Consider the following 21,323-nt stretch of genomic DNA (forward strand, 5'->3'; position numbering starts at 1 on the left):
CGCTCACCGGTACTCCAGCGCACTACTGCGCGCCCTCTTCCTGATGTGCGCCATGCGCACCCATGTTCTCCTGCGTGCCAGCGCTCACCTACGTGCTATTGCTCACAGTCTCCAATGCGCACCCACGAGGTTGCGCAAGAAGGTGGCAGCAACTCGGGGCCGATTCCTGGACGATTTCCGTAATCAGTCAGGGATATCGCGTCCCGTTCACGACATCTCTACCTCTCCTGACAGCGAATTCAGTGTCGTTCAGCTCCCTTGCCATGGGATCGTCAAGGGAGCAAGCCCTTCGGGCAGAAGTTGAAACCATGTTGAAGAAGGACGCTCTCCAAGAGGTAGTCGACGGGTCCCCAGGCTTCTTCAGTCGACTCTTTCTTGTAAAGAAGGCGTCTGGAGGCTGGAGACCAGTCATCGACCTCTCAGCTCTGAACAGGTTTGTCAAGCAAACCCCGTTCAACATGGAGACGGCAGACACGGTCAGACTTGCAGTGAGACCGCAAGACTTCATGTGTACACTGGACCTGAAGGACGCGTACTTCCAGATCCCAGTCCATCCGTCTTCAAGGAAGTACTGAAGATTCTGCCTAGACAACAAGGTGTACCAGTTCAAGGTGCTGTGTTTCGGTCTCTCCACAGCACCACAGGTTTTCACCAGAGTGTTCACCCTAATATCGTCGTGGGCACACAGGATCGGCATCCGTCTCCTCCGTTATCTGGACGACTGGCTGATCCTAGCAGACTCAGTTTCAGCCCTTCTTCGACACCGAGACAAACTTCTGAGACTTTGCCAAGATCTAGGGATCATGGTAAACCTCGAGAAGTCTTCTCTGCTTCCCACTCAAAGACTGGTATATCTAGGCTTGATCATAGACACCAATCTCCACAAAGCCTTCCCATCAGACGGCAGGATAGCAAGGCTGAGGAGGGTCGCGAGTCCTCTCCTCAGACGAGAAGAGCTTCCAGCCCAATCGTGGTTACGTCTCCTCGGTCACCTCTCATCCCTGGCCCGTCTAGTTCCCAATGGTCGCCTCAGAATGAGATCTCTCCAGTGACGACTCAAGTCCCGGAGGAATCAGGGTCACGATTCCCCGGACGTCATGATCCCTATGGGTCCTGCGGAACAGACGGACCTTCATTGGTGGCTGGCAGACGAGAACCTACGAAGGGGAGTGGATCTTCTCGTCCTCCCCCCGGATTTGATGCTGTTTTCGGACGCCTCACAGAAGGGGTGGGGGCCCACGTTCTGAACCACAGGACCTCGGGCCTGTGGTCAGAATCAGAAAAGTGCCTCCATATAAATCTGCTAGAAATGAAGGCCGTATTCCTGGCCCTTCAACAGTTCCAACAATACCTGGCGGGTCACTCATCACCACTACAGTAGTAGCTTACATCAACAAGCAAGGAGGTACCTTTTCAGAGCAGCTATCCCATCTCACAGTAGAGGTACTGAGATGGACCGAAATCCACTTGATTCCACTATCGGCTTGCTTCATTCCAGGCAAGAGGAATGTGCTCGCCGACAGTCTGAGCAGAGCGTCTCAGATAGTGAGTACCGAGTGGTGTTTGGATCATCTAGTAGCCAACAAAGTCCTGACTTTGTGGGGTTCCCCGACTGTGGATCTGTTCGCTACAGCGCTGAACTTCAAGCTGCCCCTGTACTGCTCCCCAGTCCCGGACCCCAAGGCACTCTGGCAAGATGCTTTCCAGCAACGGTGGGACAACATCGACGTGTACGCCTTCCCACCGTTCTGTCTGATGAGGAGGGTGCTCCACAAGACCAGAATATCGGTCAATCTCTCAATGACCCTTATAGCTCCGCTGTGGCATCACGCGGAATGGTTTCCAGACCTTCTACAACTCCTAACGGAGCTTCCGAGAGAACTCCCTCCACGACACGAGCTACTCAAACAACCACACGCCAACATCTTTCACAAAGCCGTAGCTTTGCTTCGACTTCACGCCTGGAGACTATCCAGCATCTCCTCACTGAGAGAGGATTTTCGCAACAAGTTGCGAACAGGATGTCTGGACACCAGCGAAGGTCATCCGCAGGGATGCAGGGATCTACCTGGGAAAGTGGAGAGTTTTCTGTGGTTGGTGTCGTGGAAGGTGTATCTCTCCACTCGATGCCACTATTCCAACAATAGCGGAGTTCCTCATGTATTTGCGGGAAGAAATGCGCCTTTCAGTCTCGGCAGTGAAAGGCTATCGCTCAGCCTTAAGTCTAGCCTTCAGGCTCAAAGGAGTGGACATTTCTTCCTCGCTGGAACTTTCCCTACTCATACGAAGTTATGAACTTACCTGCCCTCAGTCAGAAGTGAGACCTCCTCCACGGAACGTGGTTCGAGTTCTCAGGTCTCTTAAGAGACCTCCCTACGAACCATTACGCCAGGCTTCAGATCGCCACCTAACTTGGAAGACGGTGTTCCTACTAGCTTTGGCCTCGGCCAAGCGAGTCAGTGAACTTCATGGTCTCTCGTATGACATCACCCATTCAAGGGGATGGGGGGAGGTAACGTTCAGATTCATCCCTGAGTTCATTGTTAAGACTCAGAATCCGGGAGTGCCGGATCCTCGGTTCGACTCTTTCCGGATTTCGAGTCTTTGTTCTGTAACAGATGACCCAGACCATCTCCTACTGTGTCTAGTAAGGAGTCTGAGGCTATATCTCAAAAGAACGGCTGCAGTTCGTCCCCAAGTGCTGGCATTGTTTGTGAGCACTGGGAAAACAAAGAGGAGGGTTACCAAGAATACCATCTTGGCTTGGATTCGTAGGGTAATCCATATATCCCTGAATCCTGACCCTCCTCCGTCATGTCGCCCTAGAGCACATGATGTCAGGGGCGTAGCTACGTCCCTGGCCTTCAAGAAGAACTTTTCAGTGACGCAGGTTCTACAAGCAGGGGTTTGAAAGCGTCAGACGACCTTCACAGACCACTACCTGAAAGACGTGACCCTCAGGAGGCTCTATACGTTCTCTATCGGCTATGTGGTGACTGCACAACAGCAGGTTTAAAACCTCAGGCTCCTTAATGGACAAGTAGCAGAAGGTTGAGGGCATTGTAACCCGGTCTTAGTCTGCATGAATGAAAAGGTATGCCTGGCCCTTATTCTTTTCTTCATTCTCCCCTCTCTTGGGGAAAGCAGCATCCTGGGTTCTCTGCACAGCTGACCTTGAACCACTGCAGGTAAACCATGTTCCCCTGTGTTCCTAGTATTAAGTTAATACTGTCACGTCCCCATACCCTGACGAGGTGGTATTGGGAGAGTCCTAGCCTAAGTTTCCTTATAAAGGACTACAGGTTAACTTCCTAGGACGAGTCACACTTTATACCTCCACACACAGCTTACGTAGGCCGCAGCCCTTGCGCAGCAAGGTTCTAGCGAGGTGCAGGGACTCTTTATTGTTGAGTGCTGACACACTCAGATACTGAGTCCCCGGGCAAAGCCAAAAGCCAGTACTGGCTGGGACTTACCACTCTTCCTAAGGGGTGAGTCACCCATATTAAATAGCGTGGTTTGTATGTCAGTTACGGAACAAATGACAAATTCGTAGGTCATTTGTATTTTTCCTAACTATACAAACCTTAGCTATTTAATCAAACTTGCCCGCCAGCCCTATCCCCCGTGAAGTCCTACCTCTAAGCAAAGTGAGCTCAAGCACAGGTTTGTGTGAGTGGGGGAGATAGCAAGCTACCCCCCCTACCCCCCCCCCCCCCCGCTAACTAGCGGTGGGGTAGTAGACCCTTGTTGAAAATGTAATGGCTCGTTATTTCAGCTACACCGAAAGTAATTACCCATATTAAATAGCTAAGATTTGTATAGTTAGGAAAAATACAAATTACCTACGAATTTGTCCTTTTTCCTTATTTCTGTTCCTCACTGGGCTATTTTCCCTTTTGGAGCCCTTGGTCTTATAGCATCCTGCTTTTCCAACTAGGGTTGTAGCTTAGCAAGTAATAATACTGATAAAAATACTGCAATGGCTTCTCTTGAGCTCTACGGATCAGGACATTGGCAGCTGCCGTTGTCCCTTGGGACATTCACTTTCCATTGATTTCTCATTGTTCTGTCTCTGTATACAATCCATTCCACTATTTATAGCGGAGATATATTTGGGCAACGGCTGAAACCAGCCAGAGGACTTTTAAGCAAGGTGTACGAGGTGTAACTATCCACTGTTAGTTAGGTGGGGAACGGGAGTGGGAGTGGGGGGGGGCGGCAGTGGTATACCGTCCACCTAGCTCACACCCGCTGTGGTAGCAATATGTCATTCTCACCCACAAACTGATTTACTCAGTCCCGATTAACAACTGGTCTAGATCTTAAAAACTTTCCCTCTCTCTCTTTCAGAGTGTGCGTACGTGAGGCTCTAGAATGTGGGTTTGTCCTGGCATAGAAGGATGCCGTTGTGGCACCTTTACGTCAATCAGGCGTGGAGACAGATTCTCGCGGCCTTTTGTCCTGCGTGCAAGGGTCACACCTGTTCACAGGCGTCTCCATGTGACGAGTGTAGGTGGCGGAAGGAGGAGGTAAAGGGCGATTCTTCCCCCTTTAAGTTCCTCCTCGAAGGTGAAGAAGCCTTGCCATCTGACTCCTTTGGCTCATTCCTGTCAATCTGACTGTGCTCGATCAGTCTCTGGGGATCAGTTGAGTATGAGCGGGTGGCCCTTTGACCCCTGGACTCACTTTACAATTCTGAAGTCTTCGTTGCTTCCCTTAGAGAAGGAACACTGACTTCGGCTGTGTGGGAGTCTCCGCTGATGCAGCGCGTCAGCACTTGTCCTTCCTTAGCGCTTGTGGGTTCCATGCAAGAGTGTCTCGTGTTTCTGGCTATAGCAACCAAAGCGTCTGATCCCCCTAGATTCGCTATGCTTCGACGGACGAACGTGAGCAAATGCGGATGAGTGCCCCTTGGAGTTACCCGTCAGGCGATCCGGGCTGTGGTTCAATTCCGATCAGTGCCACATAACCTCCTGGAAATGAGGGCAGCTCTTTTAGCTCACCAGCATTTTTAACAGCTTCCCTTTCAGGTCACTCTGTGGTGTTGATGAGTGACAACGCAACGGTAGTGGCATACTTGAACAAACGAGGTACTTTTTCATGGTAGCTTTGCCATCTAGCTATGGAAATTCTGTGCTGTACGGAAGAGAATTCGATCTTCCTGTCAGCCCGGTTCATACCAGACAAAAAGAACATTCTAGCCAACAGTTTGAGCAGGAAATTCAGATAGTTGATTCTGTGTGGTACATTCTAGCCAACAGTTTGAGCAGGAAAACTCAGATAGTTGATTCTGAGTGGTCTTAACATCCTCATTCAGCCAACAAAGTCCTGACTTTGTGTTTGCCGATAACAGAACTGTTTTCTACGTCTGCACTGCAAGCTGCCGGTTTACTGTTCTCTAGTACCAGACCCACAGACACCCTCCTAACATACGTGGGACAAATATCTACGCAGTTCCCCCACTGCAACAAGGTAAGGTTATCTCAAAACCTCTCAATGACACTGGTGGCACCACTGGCAGCAAGCAGAATGGTACCCAGACAGTCGGCTTCTGCTGATGGAGGCTCCAAGGGAGCTGCCACCCCATCACCACCTACTATGGCAACCACATCGGGAGCAGTTGCCTCCCTACGACTTCACTCCTGGAGGTTATCCAGCTTCTCTTCTCTCAAGGAGGGTTTTCGCACGCTGTGGCGAAACGGATGTCTGGGTACTTCACGAAGTCGTTTATTGCCGTCTCCCCGGAGAAGTGGTCAATCTTTTCTGGTTGGTGTCGTGGACGGTGTGTCTTTCTTCTCACTGCCACAATCCCCTTGATAGTGTAGTTTTTGTTATATCTCGATGGAGGAAAAAGCTCCAGCTCACTCTTGGTGCTTAAAAGGCTATTAGTCAGTCTTGAGCAATGTCTTTAAACTGAATGGGGTCGACATTTCCTCCTCAGTGGATTTGTCCTTACTTATGTGGAGTTTCCAGCTTACCTTCCCTCAGTTGGAAGTAAGACCACCTCCCTGTATCAGATCGAGACTGGACTCTAAAGATGGTCTTCCTTCTCGCTCTTGCCTCTGCCAAGAGGGTCAGCGAGTCGCATGCTCTCTCCTACAACATCACCCATTCAAGATGGTGCAAGTAACATTCGGCTTCGTCCCCAAGTTTGTTGCTCAGAATCCGGGCGTAGCAAACTCTGGTTTCTGGGCCTTCCTTATTTCGAGCTGTTACTATGTCCTGTGAGAGTGCTGAGGTGCTATCTCAAGCGCACAAAAAGAGCTCGCCCACAAGTCAAGCGTCTGCTTTTACGAGCAGGGTTAAGAGGAGATTCACTAAGAACACAGACTCGTCCTGGATTCGGCAGGTTATTGACCGTGCTCTCGCCCTTCACCCCGTCAGAGAGAAACTTCTACATGGCTTTTTGCTTCAAACGGGCGTGTGGCCAAGGCAAACGACTTTCACTGCTCATGACTTGCAAGCCGTAGCCCACAGGAACCTAGATACTTTTTCTCTGGGTCTTATGGTGGCTGCTCTACAGCTCCCTCAGAGATCTAGTAGCAGTCGATTGAGGGCAGATGTTACCTGTTGTTAGCCGGAGAGGAATGGACAGAATGACTGGTCTTCTTTCATCTTTCCCCTCTCATGGGGCACAACATCCGAAAGACCGTAAGCTGACCTCCCTCCAACTGCAGGTAAGTTTGGCAAGGTCTAGGTTAAGTTTGGATAATAAAAACTTGCTCCCTACACTTACCCGTTCAAGTCATTGTCTTGTTTCCACTCAGGCTGTCAACTCTCCAGCTTTGAGCTCGGGTTTGTACCCTAGGTCAAGTTTTCCAGCCAGTTGGAAAGCGGACTAGCTCCCACCTAAGGGTGAGTCTCCGTAGTAAAGAACGAATTGTTTGTGTTTATGTAGGAACAAACGACAAATTCGGAAGTCGTTTGTATTTTTCCCAACCATACAAACCAGATTTCTTTACACATACTTGTCCTGCCATCACCTCCCCAAGAAGTCCCGCCTGTTGAGGTTTATGACAAGTTTCCAGCTCATACCAAAACATATATCCATGGTAGTAGGTTGACCAGGGCACCAACCACCCGTTGAGATACTACCCTAGAGAGTTATGGGGTACTTTGACTGGCCAGACAGTACTACATTTGATCCTTCTCTGTGGTTACGGTTCACTTTCCCTTTGCCTACACATGCACCGAATAGTCTGGCCTATTCTTTTTAGATTCTCCTCTGTCCTCATACACCTGACAACACTGAGATTACTAAACAATTCTTCTTCACCAAAGGGGTTAACTACTGCACTATAATTATTCAGTGGCCACTTTCCTCTTGTTAAGGGTAGAAGAGACTCTTTAGCTATGGTCAGCAGCTCTTCTTGGAGGGCACTCCAAAATCAAACCATTGTTCTCTAGTCATGGTTAGTGGCATAGCCTCTGTACCATGGTCTTCCCCTGTCTTGACTTAGATTTATCTTGCTTGAGGGTACACTTGGGCACGTTATACTATCTAATTTCTCTTCCTCTTGTTTTGTTATAGTTTTTATAGTTTATACAGGAAATATTTAATGTTACTGTTAAAATATTTTATTTTTCCTCGTTTCCTTTCCTCACTGGGCTTCTTTTCCTTGTTGGGGTCCTTGGGCGTATAGAATCCTGCTTTTCCAACTAGAGTTGTAGCTTAGCAATTAATTATAATAATAATAATAGAACTCAGGTTTTGTATAGCTAGGAAAAATACAAATAACTTGTTAATAAGTTATATTACTTTAAAAATCCCTTGATATTACTGTCATGTACTTTGATAAACTTAACACTTCATGTGGGATATCTTGTGGGAAAAAAATGATAACACTTCATGTGGGATATCTTGTGGGAAAAAAATTATTCATGAAGATAAAGAGTTTCTTATGTTGCACCAAGTTTGTCTTTATTTCAATAGCAATATTTTGTTGCTACTTTCTTGGCTTATATTCTTCTCTTGCTGCTCTAACAGGGGCGACCTAGTCGATGTCTTTCTCCACCGGGAAGCTGTGTACGGTGTGTCTGTGAATCCCACGCTGGATTCGGTTTTTGCGAGCGCCGGTGAAGACGGACAGATCTTGATGTACGACATGCGAGAATCGCCAGCGTCAGGTTAGTTAATTAGTGTTTTTTATTTTCTTTAATTTTCAGACCATTGCTTTTAACCCAGCACATCTCGTCCAAGAGCCTTACCACGTTGAAAACGCTGCTTCACGTCCAATCAGGGAAGTTAAGCAACGTTGGGTCTGGTCAGTACTAGGATGGATGACTGCGTAGACTCCATTTGCTCTTTGGTAGAGCGATTTAGTTTAAGCCTTTGGAGTTTTTATGATCTTGTCTAACTTATTCTTGAACTCGTTTACCTAAGTGTTACTGTTTACTTCATCCGCTGGAAGTCTATTCCAGTTTGTATCCGTTAACCTATGGACTGATTTGTGCTAAGTGTGAATAGATTGTTGTAATCTACATTTGTTACTCCTTTAAGAATTTTGAATGCCTTTATTAACTGGTCCCCCTAGTCATTGAGTTCATAGATCAAATAAGTTCGAACGTTCCATCCTCGGTCTATATCCAAATTGCCTTAGTGTTGGAACTAGTTTGATGGTATCAGCTTGTACTGCTTCAAGTCTATTTATATCCTTCTGAATACTTTGAGCTCAGAATTGGACACCATATTCTATATAGGGCCTTACTAGTAATGTGTACAGCTGTAGTACAGCGTCTTTGTTTCTGTATTAGAATTTGTGCTTTCTTTTGAGCTTATATGCTCTCTGTTAGTTTAGGAAAAAAATGCAATTGACTGTGAGTGTGCTGCTCCTACTTCCCTGCCGAGTTTTGAAGAAAATAATGATGATTTCATTTTGATTTCAGATCCTGTCTGCTTAGCTCGATACCACGATGCCTTTCACTCTGTCCAGTTCCATCCGTCAGAGCCAACGTTTATTGTCACGGCGAATTCCAGGGAAGGCGTGTCCCTCTGGGATGTTCGTAAACCAAAAGTGTAAGGATTTATTAACTCTCTCTCTCTCTCTCTCTCTCTCTCTCTCTCTCTCTCTCTCTCTCTCTCTCTCTCTCTCTCTCTCTCATACTTTGATATTTGTATCCTGTATATTATTATTGTTTCCCAGTTATTTCTCTCTCTCTCACTCTCATACCTTGATATATTTATACTGTATATTATTAATGTTCCCAACTTATTTCTCTCTCTCTCTCTCTCTCTCTCTCTCTCTCTCTCTCTCTCTCTCTCTCTCTCTCTCATCTCTCATATCTTTGATATATTATGTTTATTGTATATTATTATTAATGTTTCCAAGTTATTTCACCCCAATTTTGAAGACGACAGCAGAAACGAATATCATTTCTCTTTCTGTTTTAAATTCCAGACCGGTCCTAAGGTACGGCGAGAAGCAGTGTGCGCAGTCGTCCATGTGTGCCAAATTTAACCGGATGGGGACGCAGATTGTGGCCCTCAGGAGAAGGTTACCCCCCATTCTCTACGACACTCAGTATTCCAAACCGGTCTCGGAGGTTAGTGGGATTCTTGGGTCTTCACTATGCCATAACAAACTTTGCTTGACCTTTTATAGGAATAGTATGTTTCCCTGATTAGTGCTTTCTCTCTCTCTCTCTCTCTCTCTCTCTCTCTCTCTCTTCTCTCTCTCTCTCTCTCTCTCTCTCTCTCTCTCTCTCTCTAACCGCCACAATATGTGTGTTTTTTCACACGTACAAATACTTGAAATACAAGGCAATAGAAATATGTAGCGAAATGATAAATACATGAAATTGTAGCTCTTAGGGAGCGGAACAAATATATACAGTTAGCCACAGTGTGGCGAAAGGAGAATTTAAATGAAATGGAGAATTCGATGAGAATGCTGGACGACGGAGGGAGCGATGTCCTTACAATACAAACACAAATCCAAGTGAAAATAACAAAGATAAGATACAGAAATACTCTAATCCAGTGGTTCTCAAACTATGGGTCGCGAGATCAATTTTGATGGGTCGCAGGGACACAGGAACATTATCATGCTTTCAGTGTTTCAGTGTATTTCAGTTGCTTAATTGAATTATTCTTCTTTAACCACAAATTACTTTTGTTATGTATGTTCATCTTCCCCCCACCTCCCTCCTCCTGGGCCCCATGTAATGGTGAAAAGCTGTACACATTATTTTTTTTCCAAAATAAAGTGTATATATCATTGCATGTTTTCTTTCTCTTCACTTTACTCTGGGTCGCGAAGGAATGAAATGTTTCAAATAGGGTCGCTCATGAAAAAGTTTGAGAACCACTGCTCTAATCAAACAATATTATATTTAATGCATTAAGCAAAATGATATTTGCAATAACTTCCTATTTATTTCATATGTAACACGGGACTATTTGTTGTCTCTGAAATCATAGGCACAGGATTCAGGTTAGACTTTTACCCTAAGCCAAAAATTTAAGAAATTTTGCCTTACAAAACAACTTCTTGGAACCTATTAAGTTTATAAATTGAGGACGACCCTCTGTACAGTAGTGGATCATTATGACCAGTGGGGTCAAACTTGGATTTGATTTTTCAATTTATTAACCCTTTTACCACCAGGCTATTTGGAAATTTCCAACCCTTAACCCCCAGGGGTTCATTCTTTTCAAGCACATTTTGCAGTATAATTTTTTTAAATTGCTCTAACAGCCTTAATTTTTGTCGTAGAGAGGTCAGGTTGGTCTCATTCTTTTGGAAAGTGCCTGAAGTTTCTCAAGAATTATAAAAAATATGCAAAAAAAAAAATGTAAATAGCAGTTTTTTGCAAGGACGTACCGGTACATCCATGGGGGTAAAGGGATGAGTTTTGTGAAACGTACCAGTACGTCCTTTGGAGGTAAAAAGGTTTATAATAGAACAAGCCATGTTTATTAAATTTAAAAAGTGACTTGAAAATGTATTGTAGCAGCCAAATGGAAATTAATATCGTTCTTTGAATGGTTGACAGTTTGATGCCGAACATTACTACAATTCCTGTACGATGAAGAGCTGCTGTTTTGCTGGCGATAGGGACCAGTTCATCTTGTCTGGGTCGGATGACTTCAACCTGTATATGTGGAAGATTCCCCAAAGCAAACGTAAGTCACTCTTATTAGAATTTCTTAGAGCAAAAGCAATAAGTAATATTAGAACTTGTATTTTTTCCGTAACCGAAATACAAACCACACTATTTACATTGGGTTTACCTTTTAGCGCAGCAGAAATGGCGAGCCATTAGAATTTAACGAGAGTGTATTACCCCTGCGCTAGTTAGCGGGGGGATAGGGGAGTGGTAGCTAGCTACCCCCCCCCCCCCCCCCCCATACACACACACACACACAGGTGAATGCTCACTTTCACTTTTGGCTCGGACCGGGACAGATGTCTCTGTCTTGGTCCTCGCTTGGCAGCCATTGTTTGTTTTGTCTTTACTTAATCGCTTACTTTTCTTTTACTCAATATATATGTAAACATGTTTTCATGTTTGTATATATATTTGAGTATAGAAATCAGTAATTTTCCTTTTCAGAGTTGTGTGTGTAGTGCACGATATCTCCGTGGAGTCCTCGGCAGTTAGGCCACCACGGCATAATTTTATGGGTTGCGATCGAGTTTGACTTCGGTTTCTCTCTCTCTCTCTCTCTCTCTCTCTCTCTCTCTCTCTCTCTCTCTTGAGGCCGTTCACCCTTTTACTACGTTTTACTACGCCCTTGTAGCTTCCTTCCCGTGTGGGGGGGTTGCTACGCCGTATGTTTTGTCTCAATTAGTTTATGAATCTAATTGTAGTTGTTAATTTTTCAGCTTGTAGAACGATTCCTTTCGGGGTTTTCGTTCTTTCTTTAGTGTTCATTCATTTTTAAATTACATAATTACATAGTTTCATAATTATAATTGTTATAATTCTGTTTTGGTTACAGCTCTCCTTCCGTGAGTGTAAGTGGTTGTGAGGGCACATGCCTGTTGTGTAATTCTTGTTCCTTTCCCTCGGGATTCCTCTTCGAAGCCTTCCCGGGGGAATGAATGTGTACTAATGTTTTTTGTTTTTATTTTTTTACAGTTACCGATCTAGTTCGTTTCTGTAATATGGCTACAGTGTGAGCTGTCTTGTGGAGGCCTGGGGATTCGGCTGTTGCTGCCTCCCCTTTGGATTTTCGTCAGGGGCGTGTCTCCTTCTACTGGAAGTACTCCCGTGACGATTGACAGCTCTCCAGTCCATTTTAGAACTCAGGAGGCTTGCCCCCTTGGGTGGGTAACTTTCCTTCCGAGGGAAGTTTTTCCTGTCCAGGCTTGAGTTTTTCCCCTTTTGGGGGGTTCTTCTCTTGCCTTTTTTTCGTGCGACTATGCTCTTGGTGCTGAGCGGTCACACCTGCAGTTTCGCTCAAGGGGCTGGGCAACTGCAGGAGCTCCTCTTCGGAGAATTGCTCCTTTTAGGTCACTGGCTGACCAGTCTCTTCTACGAAGTGTTTCTCTTTCGTTCGCGAGAGAGTACACTCATAGAGACTCTTCTTCGGAGGATTCTTCTGCTGCTGTTGCTGTTGGCCTCCTTCGCCATAAGGCTCACCGTCCGCCTCGTCGTAAGGGCCTCTCATCTCCCTATAAGGGTGCTAAGAGGCGCCTTTTTGAATCTACATTTGCAGCCTACAACTCCTTCATCCGCCCTGGTGCAGATGGACAGCAGTCTGACCTCGTCTTCCGACGGGCGACGGTCTTCCCAACGGACTACGGTTTTTCCCGACGGACAACGGTCTTCCCGACGGACAACGGTCTTCCCGACGGACAACGGTCTTCCGACGGACATCAGTCTCCCAGCGGACAGGCAACGGTCTTCTGGCCTGCTCCTGCTCAGTGTTAGCGCACAGGCGCTCTCCTGCTCATCAGCGCTTCCTGATCGCTAGCGCGCTCCTGTTCGTCAGCGCGCTCCTGTTCGTCAGCGCTCTCCTGTTTGTCAGCGCTCTCCTGTTCGTCAGCGCTCTCATGATGATTATCTCTGCTGTTCCTGTTGGTTCCTGTTACGCGCCCTGTGCGCCCACGTTCGCCCTCGCGATCTAGAACTTCGGTTCAGGTCTGGGTCAAGGACTCTTCTTCTATGCGCAGGCTTCCACGTGTTGCCTTCTGCTCGTCAGCGATCATCAGCTCGCCAGCGACCTTAGACGCGTCTACGTTCACCTGCTCGCCAGCGATCTCCTACGCGTCAACGATCGCCATCGATCTGCCACGCGTGTCAGTTCCCCTGACCACCATCAGTAGCGATCTAGCGCTCGCCTGCTGTGGACCACAATCTCCGGTAGCTGAGTCTTGCCGTAGATCTTCCTCCTGCTCGCCAGCGCTCACCTTTTCTTCTGTACTTCTGTGCGCCAGCTTTCTTCAATCGCCAGCGCACATCTGCGCGCCCTTCTTTGCCGTGCACCAATGGGCGCCAACGGGTTTCTGACCGTCTAGGATCGCCTGATTAACAGCTGGCTTCAGTGCTCACCTTCCTGATGCACCTGCGCGCCTTCTGTTAGCGCGATGCGCGCTAACCATCACTAGTTTCTCTCACGTTGGCAATCGCCTATGCACCCGCGCCATTCTTCATCTGCTCGCTAGCGTTTTGTTAACGCACCACCGCTCGCCAACTCGCCTTCGCTTGCCAACGCTCCGTCACTCTCCTGCGGGCTATCGCCTCACCAGAACGCGCCACCGCTCCTCAACGCACCATCGGTCTCCGACCGCCTGTACTCACCTGCGCGACCGCACGCCCGCGTGCCTGCACGTCTACGCTCATGCGCGACCGCGCACATGCTCTCCAATGTTCGCCTGCGCGCGAACCAACGGTATTCCATCGCGCGGACGGACAGTGTTCCGTCGCGCGAACCGACGGGGTTCCGTCGCGCGAACCGACGGGGTTCCGTCGCGCGAACCGACGGGGTTCCGTCGCGCGAACCGACGGGGTTCCGTCGCGCGAACCGACGGGGTTCCGTCGCGCGAACCGACGGGGTTCCGTCGCGCGCCGTCGCGCGAACCGACGGGGCTCCGTCGCGCGAACCGACGGGGCTCCGTCGCGCGAACCGACGGGGCTCCGTCGCGCGAACCGACGGGGCTCCGTCGCGCGAACCGACAGGGCTCCGTCGCGCGAACCGACGGGGTTCCGTCGCGCGAACCGACAGTGTTTCTTCGCACGAACGTCGGCTTAATTCTTGCAGTATCCAATGCTCGCCTATGGGTTATCACTCGCCGACCACCAGCTCTCGCCCTTCCTTCCACGCTCGCCCTCCTTCTGCGCTCCTTCGCTCACCTTCGTTTGCGTTCCTGCGTGACCGCGCATGGGCGCTTCCACGTTCGCCCATGCGCAAATCATTGATTTACCAACGCGCGAGCTCCAGGGCGAATGCGACCACGATTCCCATTGGGGTTTTCGCAGCATGGCCAGCCTGGCGAGTTCTTCTGGAGCATATTTCCAGAACACGGCCTCACCCCGTAGACGCAGAGCATGGCACTTGCAAGAATAGGAAGAATCTTCAGGGAGGTCTGAGCAACACTCCTCTTTCCAGAACCTGGGTTAGCCCTTCCCCGTCATTCCCTGGAAGGATTTTTGGCGGGGGGCTTTCCGTTCGAGATTTCTCCATCGGCCAAGGGGTGACTGCTTACCCCTTCCTCTTCTCCACCTCGTGTAGGGGGCTTACCAGGTCCTTTCCCTCCTCGGTTATGGCCCGAGGTTTGGTTCAAGGAAGCTACAGGAAGGTCATGGGTACTTTCCTCCTCTCGGGCTCAGGCACCTTGGCGTTTCGTCGTTAAGTATCTAACTTGTGGGCAAGCTCGATGTTGGACCATCTGGACGCGCTGACCGAGGGCTTCCTTTCGGGTGTCTCATCTGTGGATGTCGACAACCTCAGACACCCTTTCATCCTTGAGAAGAGTTTGTTTGTGCCCAAGGACAGAGACTTAGACAGTGGCTGTGCGGAGGAAGTCGACTTCCGTTTTCACTCCTCCAAGGCGCTTTCTTCCAGACTCTGCAGGGCTCCAGCGCCTTTTTCTTTCAACCATGTCGGCCTAAGTTATCGGCTACGACAACTGAGACAAGGTGTCCAATTGCAGTTTCCTCCTGTCAGGAACAGATGGCACGGGAGGCTCCCCCGGGGGGGGGGCATAGTCCTAAAGGAAGCGGCAGAGTTCACGAACTTTAGGATTGGCACCTCCCCCCCCCTTGCAGGTTTCACGCTGGGAGGATGCTTAAGGTTACTCATCCGGATGACAGCTTCCCGATGCCCATTCCCACACGATCTCTGTGATCAGCCAAGGATATCGCGCCTGCCGTCTCTGTCAGCGAATTCAGTGTCTCTGAACCTCTATGCCATAGGATCGGCAAGAGTTGCCCGTTTGGGCAGAATGATCCATACCTTAGGAGAAGGTCCTCCATAGGATCATCGACGGCTTCACCCCCGGCTTCTTCAGTCGATCCTTTCTTGTAAGGAAGTATCTGAGACGGGAGTTCCGTAGTCAACGTTTCAGCCCTGATCAAGTTTGTCAAACAAACTTCGTCCAGCATAGAACAGCAGAATTGATCAGACTGGTAACGAGGCGACAGGACTCCTTAAACCCTGGATCGGAAGGACGGGTACTTTCAGTTTCCATTCCATCCCATCTTCCAGGGTGCTCGTGGAATTCAGCCTAGACTGCAGCTATTCCTGCTTATGATGCAGTGTGGCAATCCCGCCGTGGCATCGCAGGTTTTTTTTCCTCAGAGAACTCTCCCTGCTTTCCTCATGGCCGCTCAGGTGCAGGCTTCCGCCTCCTTCGCTTTTTGGAGGGGCTGGTCAACTCCGGTAGGCTCAGGTTCGACCTTCTTCAGCTCCGGGACAAGCTTCCGGATGCTTACCATGAGTGTGGGTTCATGGTATTTTGCTAGGAGCCTTCTCTTTCTTCTGCCTCAACATCTGGAGTATCTGACCATGATATTGAGTCAACGGCCTTACCCACGTTGGAAACCCCCGCTTTTCGTCCGTCCAGCGAGGTTAAGCAACGTCGGTTCTGGTCGGTACATGGATGGGTGACCACCTGGGGACGCCAGAATCTGTTGCCACCTCCTCCGAGCCTTCCCCTTCAGTTGACTGTGGCAAGGCTGAGGAGAGTCGCAGTACCTGTTCTCAGTCAAGCAGAGCTTTTCAGCCCTACCTTGGAACGTTTCCTAGTTCTCCTTTCCTCATTGACCCGTCTATAGTTCCGAACGGTTCGCCTCAGGATAAGTTCCATGTGGGGCGGTCCACAGTTCCGGTGGTTTCAGGCAACGATTAACCGGACTTCCTGGCCCCTATGGGACCAGCGGAACTATTAGACCTGCAATGGGTGTTGACCTATGGAACCTCTTGATGGGAGTGGATATCCTCGTCCTTTCCCCACATTCTTGATGCTGTTCTCGGACTCGTCAAAGAAAAGGGGGTGGGGGGGCATGTTCCGGTTCAGGCCTATGGTCAAGACCTGAAGGGTACCTCCCCATCATTCAGGCAGGCTTAGGGGCCGTAGTCTGGCCCATCTTTAGATCCTACAGCTCCTGCCGAGTCGCTCTCCGCTGCGCGTCGACCTTCATGATTCTGGCGTGTTCTAACCAGCAGGGGACGCATTTTCACACCTTCACATCTTGCAGTAGAGATACCGAGATGATTGAGATACTCTCAATACCACCATCGGCCTCTCTCATTCCAGGCAGAGGAATGTTCTCTCCGACTATCCGAGCAGAGCCTCGTAGAGAGAGTGTACCTGGGGGTCTTTGGCCTTGTGTAACCAGCAAGTCCTGGTCTGGGGGACCTGATCGCGACAGCTTGGAACCTCAAGCTTCAGCTGTTCTTTCCCCCAGTCTCAGACCCTGAGACTCTGGCAAGATGCTTTCCGGTGATGGTGGGACTACTTCGACGCCCTGCGCGTCTTCCCTCCTTTTTGTCTGTGGAGAATGGGTCTCAACAAGACCAGGTTGTTATGTCAACCTTTCAATGGGAGAGCTCCACTGGGACTATGTGCAGAACGGTTTCTGGACCCTCTGCTTCCCCTGACGGAACTCCCGGGAGAGCTTCTCCCACGGCGCAGACTACTCAAGCAACCACACTGCGACATCTCTCCCGAACGGGGGCGTCGCTTCGGCTTCATGCCTGGAGACACTACGCCTCCTCCTCAAGAAGAGACAACCTGCTACAGTCGCGGGACGGAGGTCGCGTCATCTGCGATAGTCATCCGCAGGGGTCTTCCAGGCGAAGTGAAGTGTCTTCGGTGGTTGGTGCCGTGGGAGATATACCTCTTCCCTTGAGGCCTCTTCTCCAGCAATAACGGTCTTATTGCCTTTCGCGGGGAGGAAACTCCTTTCCGCTCTCGGCAATGAAGCCTGTCGCTCAGCCTTTCCCTGACCTTCAGGCTTAAAGGAATAACTTTTTCCTGCCCGCTGGATCTTTCCTCGCTCGTGCCGAAGCTACGATCGTCTCTGCCCTAGTCGGAGTGAGACCTCCAACCTGGAGCATGGCTCGACTTTTTAGTCCCTTAAGAGATCTCTCAAGACCCTTTGCGACAGGCCTTGGATTGTATTCCGTCTTGGGTCTCCTGCTCACTCTGGCCGCGGCCAGTGTGTAAGCAATCTTCTTGGTCTCGTACGACTCCGCCCCTTTCTAAGGAAGAGGGGTAGGCAACATTCAGGTTTGCTCCTGAGTTGTTGGCTAGACTCAGAATCTTGGGGTCCCCGGCCCTTCGGTCCAATTCCTTCAAGATTTCGAGTCTCCATTCTGTATCTGATGTCCCAAAACCTTCTCTTTCTTGCCATTAAAGGAATCGAGAGGTTAGCTTTGGGAACAGCTGCAGTTTGTCCTCAGTTGCAGCCGATTTGGGAGCACAAGAAGGACACGGGGGAGAGTCACCAGTATAACCTCTTCAGCATCGGACTCAAGGTCATTCATCTCGACCTGTCTCCAGACCCTCCCCCGTCACGTCGCCCTACAGCACGATGTTGGATACATCGCAACGTCCCCTCGCCTTCGAGTAATACTACTCTGTCACGCAGGTGCTACAAGCTGGAGTCTGGAAGCGTCTAATGACCTTCACCAGCCCGCTTCCTGCAGGGGCGTGACCCCACAGGAGTTTCGATACGTTTTCTATCGCTCTGTGGTGGCTACACAACAGCTGGTCTAACCTCAGGCTCCTTTTTGGACAGGTAGCAGAAGGTTGAGGGCATTGTTATCAGGTTTTAGTCTGCATGAACGAAAGAAGTATGTCTGGCCCCTTATTTCTTTCTTCATCATCCCCTCTACGGGGAAGCAGCATCCTGGTCTCTGCATAGCTGACCTCGAACCTCTGCACGTAAACCATGCTTCCTTGTGTTCCAAGTATTGAGTCAATACTGTCGCGTTCCCCATACCCTGACGAGGTGGTATTGGGAACGTCCTAACCCAGAGTTCCTTCTGGAACTCCAGGTCAACTGCCTAAGACGGGTCACACTTCTTCCTTCACACACAAGCTTATGTAGGCCACATGGTCCCCTTGCGGAGCAAGGAACTTGTGAGGTGCAGGGACTCCCTTTTCCTCGAGTGCGACTCACTCGGATTCTGAGTCCCTGGGTAAAGCCAAAGCCACTATGGCTGGGGACTTTCCACCCTACATAAGGGGTAAGTCACCCAATGTAAATAACGTGGTTTGTATTTGGGTTACGGAACAAATGACAAATTCGAAGATAATTTGTATTTTTCCTAACCATACAAACCTTAGCTATTTACACATATTTGCCCGCCAGCCCTGTCCCCCAAGACAAGTCCTACCTCTAAGTGAAAGTGAGCATTCACCTGTGTGTGAGGGGGGGGAGGGGTAGCTAGCTACCACTCCCCTACCTCCCCGCTAACTAGCGCGGGGGTAATACACCCTTGTTAAATTCTAATGGCTCGCCATTTCAGCTGCGCTAAAAGGTAAACCCAATGTGAATAGCTAAGGTTTGTATGGTTAGGAAAAATACAAATTATCTTCGAATTTGTCATATTTGTTAATAACAGTTGAAAACTGTCTGCCTTGTGTGGCTTTATGATTAGTTTTAATAACATTTTTGTGGTGTTGGTGATGTGATAAGTATAAATATATCCTAGTTTTCATTTGATGTCTTTACAGTGGATATTATTTCTACAAATCACTTCCAAATTTGTCCTTTTTTTTGCAAAGAATGACTTTGGTCTGGATGCTTTGTTTTTTCCTAACTTAGAATATGATAACAATTCACTCCCTATAAAGATGTAGGTGGGGATTTTATAATCTCATTTTTCGTATTCTTTTTTTGCTGATCCAGGAGGAGGCTACTTTGTTTCTGAAGAAGAAGAAGAAGAAGCCCACATGGTTCTGAAAGGTCATCGCTCCATTGTCAATCAGGTCCGCTTCAACCCCCACAACTTGATCATTGCCTCTTCAGGGGTGGAAAAGATCGTCAAGGTATGCTTCTCTCTCTCTCTCTCTCTCTCTCTCTCTCTCTCTCTCTCTCTCTCTCTCTCTTTTTTATAGCTAGTGAAAAGTAACAGCACAACCTATGTCCAATAGATTAGTTAAAGTGGGATTTGAATCATGGGAGTAACGAAACTTGCAGAGATTTACTGTTATGTAAAAAGCTGGAAATGACTAAATTTTGGAAGGTTAAGGTCACGGTCGAGTAAAATGACCAATTCACGTCATGTAATCAGCCGTAAGTTTGGACATCGTTGTCACAGAGACTTCAAACTTGGTTCATATTTGAGTATGAAAATCCACAGCAATTGATATATATTAAGATCCCAGGTCAAAGGTCAAGAAATAAGCTCCCGCGGCGGAGGTCTGCTCTCTACTGAGTGCCCCTCTAATTATATTTATATTTATTTCCCTCCCCCCCCCAGCTGTGGAGCGGAGTGTCCCTACCGGGAAGCAAGGGAAGCCTGCAAACAAAGTCCTGCAGAAACTTCATGAGCAGGAGAGTCTATACGTACGAGGAGTACATTGGTCTCGTGATGGAGAGTGGACAGGTATTTGCGGTATGTCAAGGTATTTGGGCTATGAAAAAATATTGAAGATATAAGAAATATTATAAAGAAGAGTCTACAGCAGTATAGATTTACACACAATATAAATGCATGTGATGTAGCACTAAGGGCTGAGTTGCCATAGTTAAGAAACTCAATGTGGCTAATGATGGATTACTCTTTATTTCCCGCTCTCCTTCTTGTGCCTGTCTGTCCACCCGCAGGACGTCAATCACGATTACAGCCACGGAAGTACAGACGAGGATCCCAGAATGATGGCCTTCTTCGACTCCCTCGTTCAGCGGGAACTGGAAGGATGGACCTCAAATACCGACCTCTCCTCCCACGACGACCAAGAAGAAGAAGAAGATGACAACGACGTGGAGACGACGCAGCAGATGCTCAGTCCGGATGAGGAGGAGGAGGAGGACAATGACACTGAGGAGGCAACTCAGTCCTCCTCCTCCTCTTCCTCCTCTTCCTCGGCAGTCACGTCCCAGTCGGAGGACGATAACGACTCTGCCCACATCCACGGTAGTGTTTATTTTGATTTCTTGTTGTTGTTGTTCTTTTAGTTGTTGGTTTATTGATGGCTGTAGTGCCTTGACCTGCACCTAAATGTCTTCTACTTGAGTACTATAGCATACACTTGAGATAATGAAGATATCTTGCCACAGCCAACAGTCATTGGTCATTATTTGTCCTCTGTGAATACAAACCTTTTGCCCTATAAAAAAGTAGGGACAAATTTGGGATTGAGCAACCATGGCGACATCACACATATCTGTCTCGGACAAATTCTCACTGGAAACTACTCACTTGATTTCATTTCCTATCCAGTCAGACACTTTACTGCCTATGTCCAAACTCTACAACTTTTGCTACCAACGTCACCCAATTCCATGTAACCTCATCACATTCCACATTGGTTCCCTATCAACTGTATCATAAGCTTTCTCCAGATCCATAAATGCAACATACACCACCTTACCTTTTGCTAAATATTTCTTGTATCTCTTCCTAACTGTAAAAATCTGATCCATACATCCTCTACCTCTTCTAAAAGCACCCACCCTGCACTTCTCAAACTGTATCTTCTGTTTGATCCTTAATCCTATCAATTAGCACTCTACACTTTATCAACCACACTCAACAATCTGATATCCTTTGAATGACAACTCATGCATTTCTCCCTTAGCTTTGTATAGCAGAACAATACACACACACACACACACACACACACCCACCCACCCAGTTCACTGGTACCATTGGGAACATAAAACACATATTAAACAATTTCACCAACCATTCTAGT

General features: G+C 48.3%; 1 protein-coding gene across 4 annotated transcripts in view; it reads left to right on the plus strand.

Moving 5' to 3' along the window:
- Positions 1-21,323, plus strand: part of LOC137633928 (DDB1- and CUL4-associated factor 5) — a 45,112-nt gene that overhangs the window by 20,857 nt on the left and 2,932 nt on the right. For 2 of the 4 annotated variants that reach the window (XM_068366162.1, XM_068366163.1), the window contains exons 3-9: positions 7,991-8,130; positions 8,890-9,019; positions 9,402-9,546; positions 10,999-11,128; positions 19,312-19,451; positions 19,886-20,020; positions 20,233-20,542. In XM_068366162.1, coding sequence (XP_068222263.1) covers positions 7,991-8,130; positions 8,890-9,019; positions 9,402-9,546; positions 10,999-11,128; positions 19,312-19,451; positions 19,886-20,020; positions 20,233-20,542 — 1,130 coding nt within the window. The remainder of the gene's footprint in view (positions 1-7,990; positions 8,131-8,889; positions 9,020-9,401; positions 9,547-10,998; positions 11,129-19,311; positions 19,452-19,885; positions 20,021-20,232; positions 20,543-21,323) is intronic. The other 2 variants (XM_068366164.1, XM_068366165.1) reach the window with 1 other exon arrangement.

This window comes from Palaemon carinicauda, chromosome 43 (genome assembly GCF_036898095.1).
Source record: "Palaemon carinicauda isolate YSFRI2023 chromosome 43, ASM3689809v2, whole genome shotgun sequence".
Classification (NCBI taxonomy): Eukaryota; Metazoa; Arthropoda; class Malacostraca; order Decapoda; family Palaemonidae; genus Palaemon; species Palaemon carinicauda.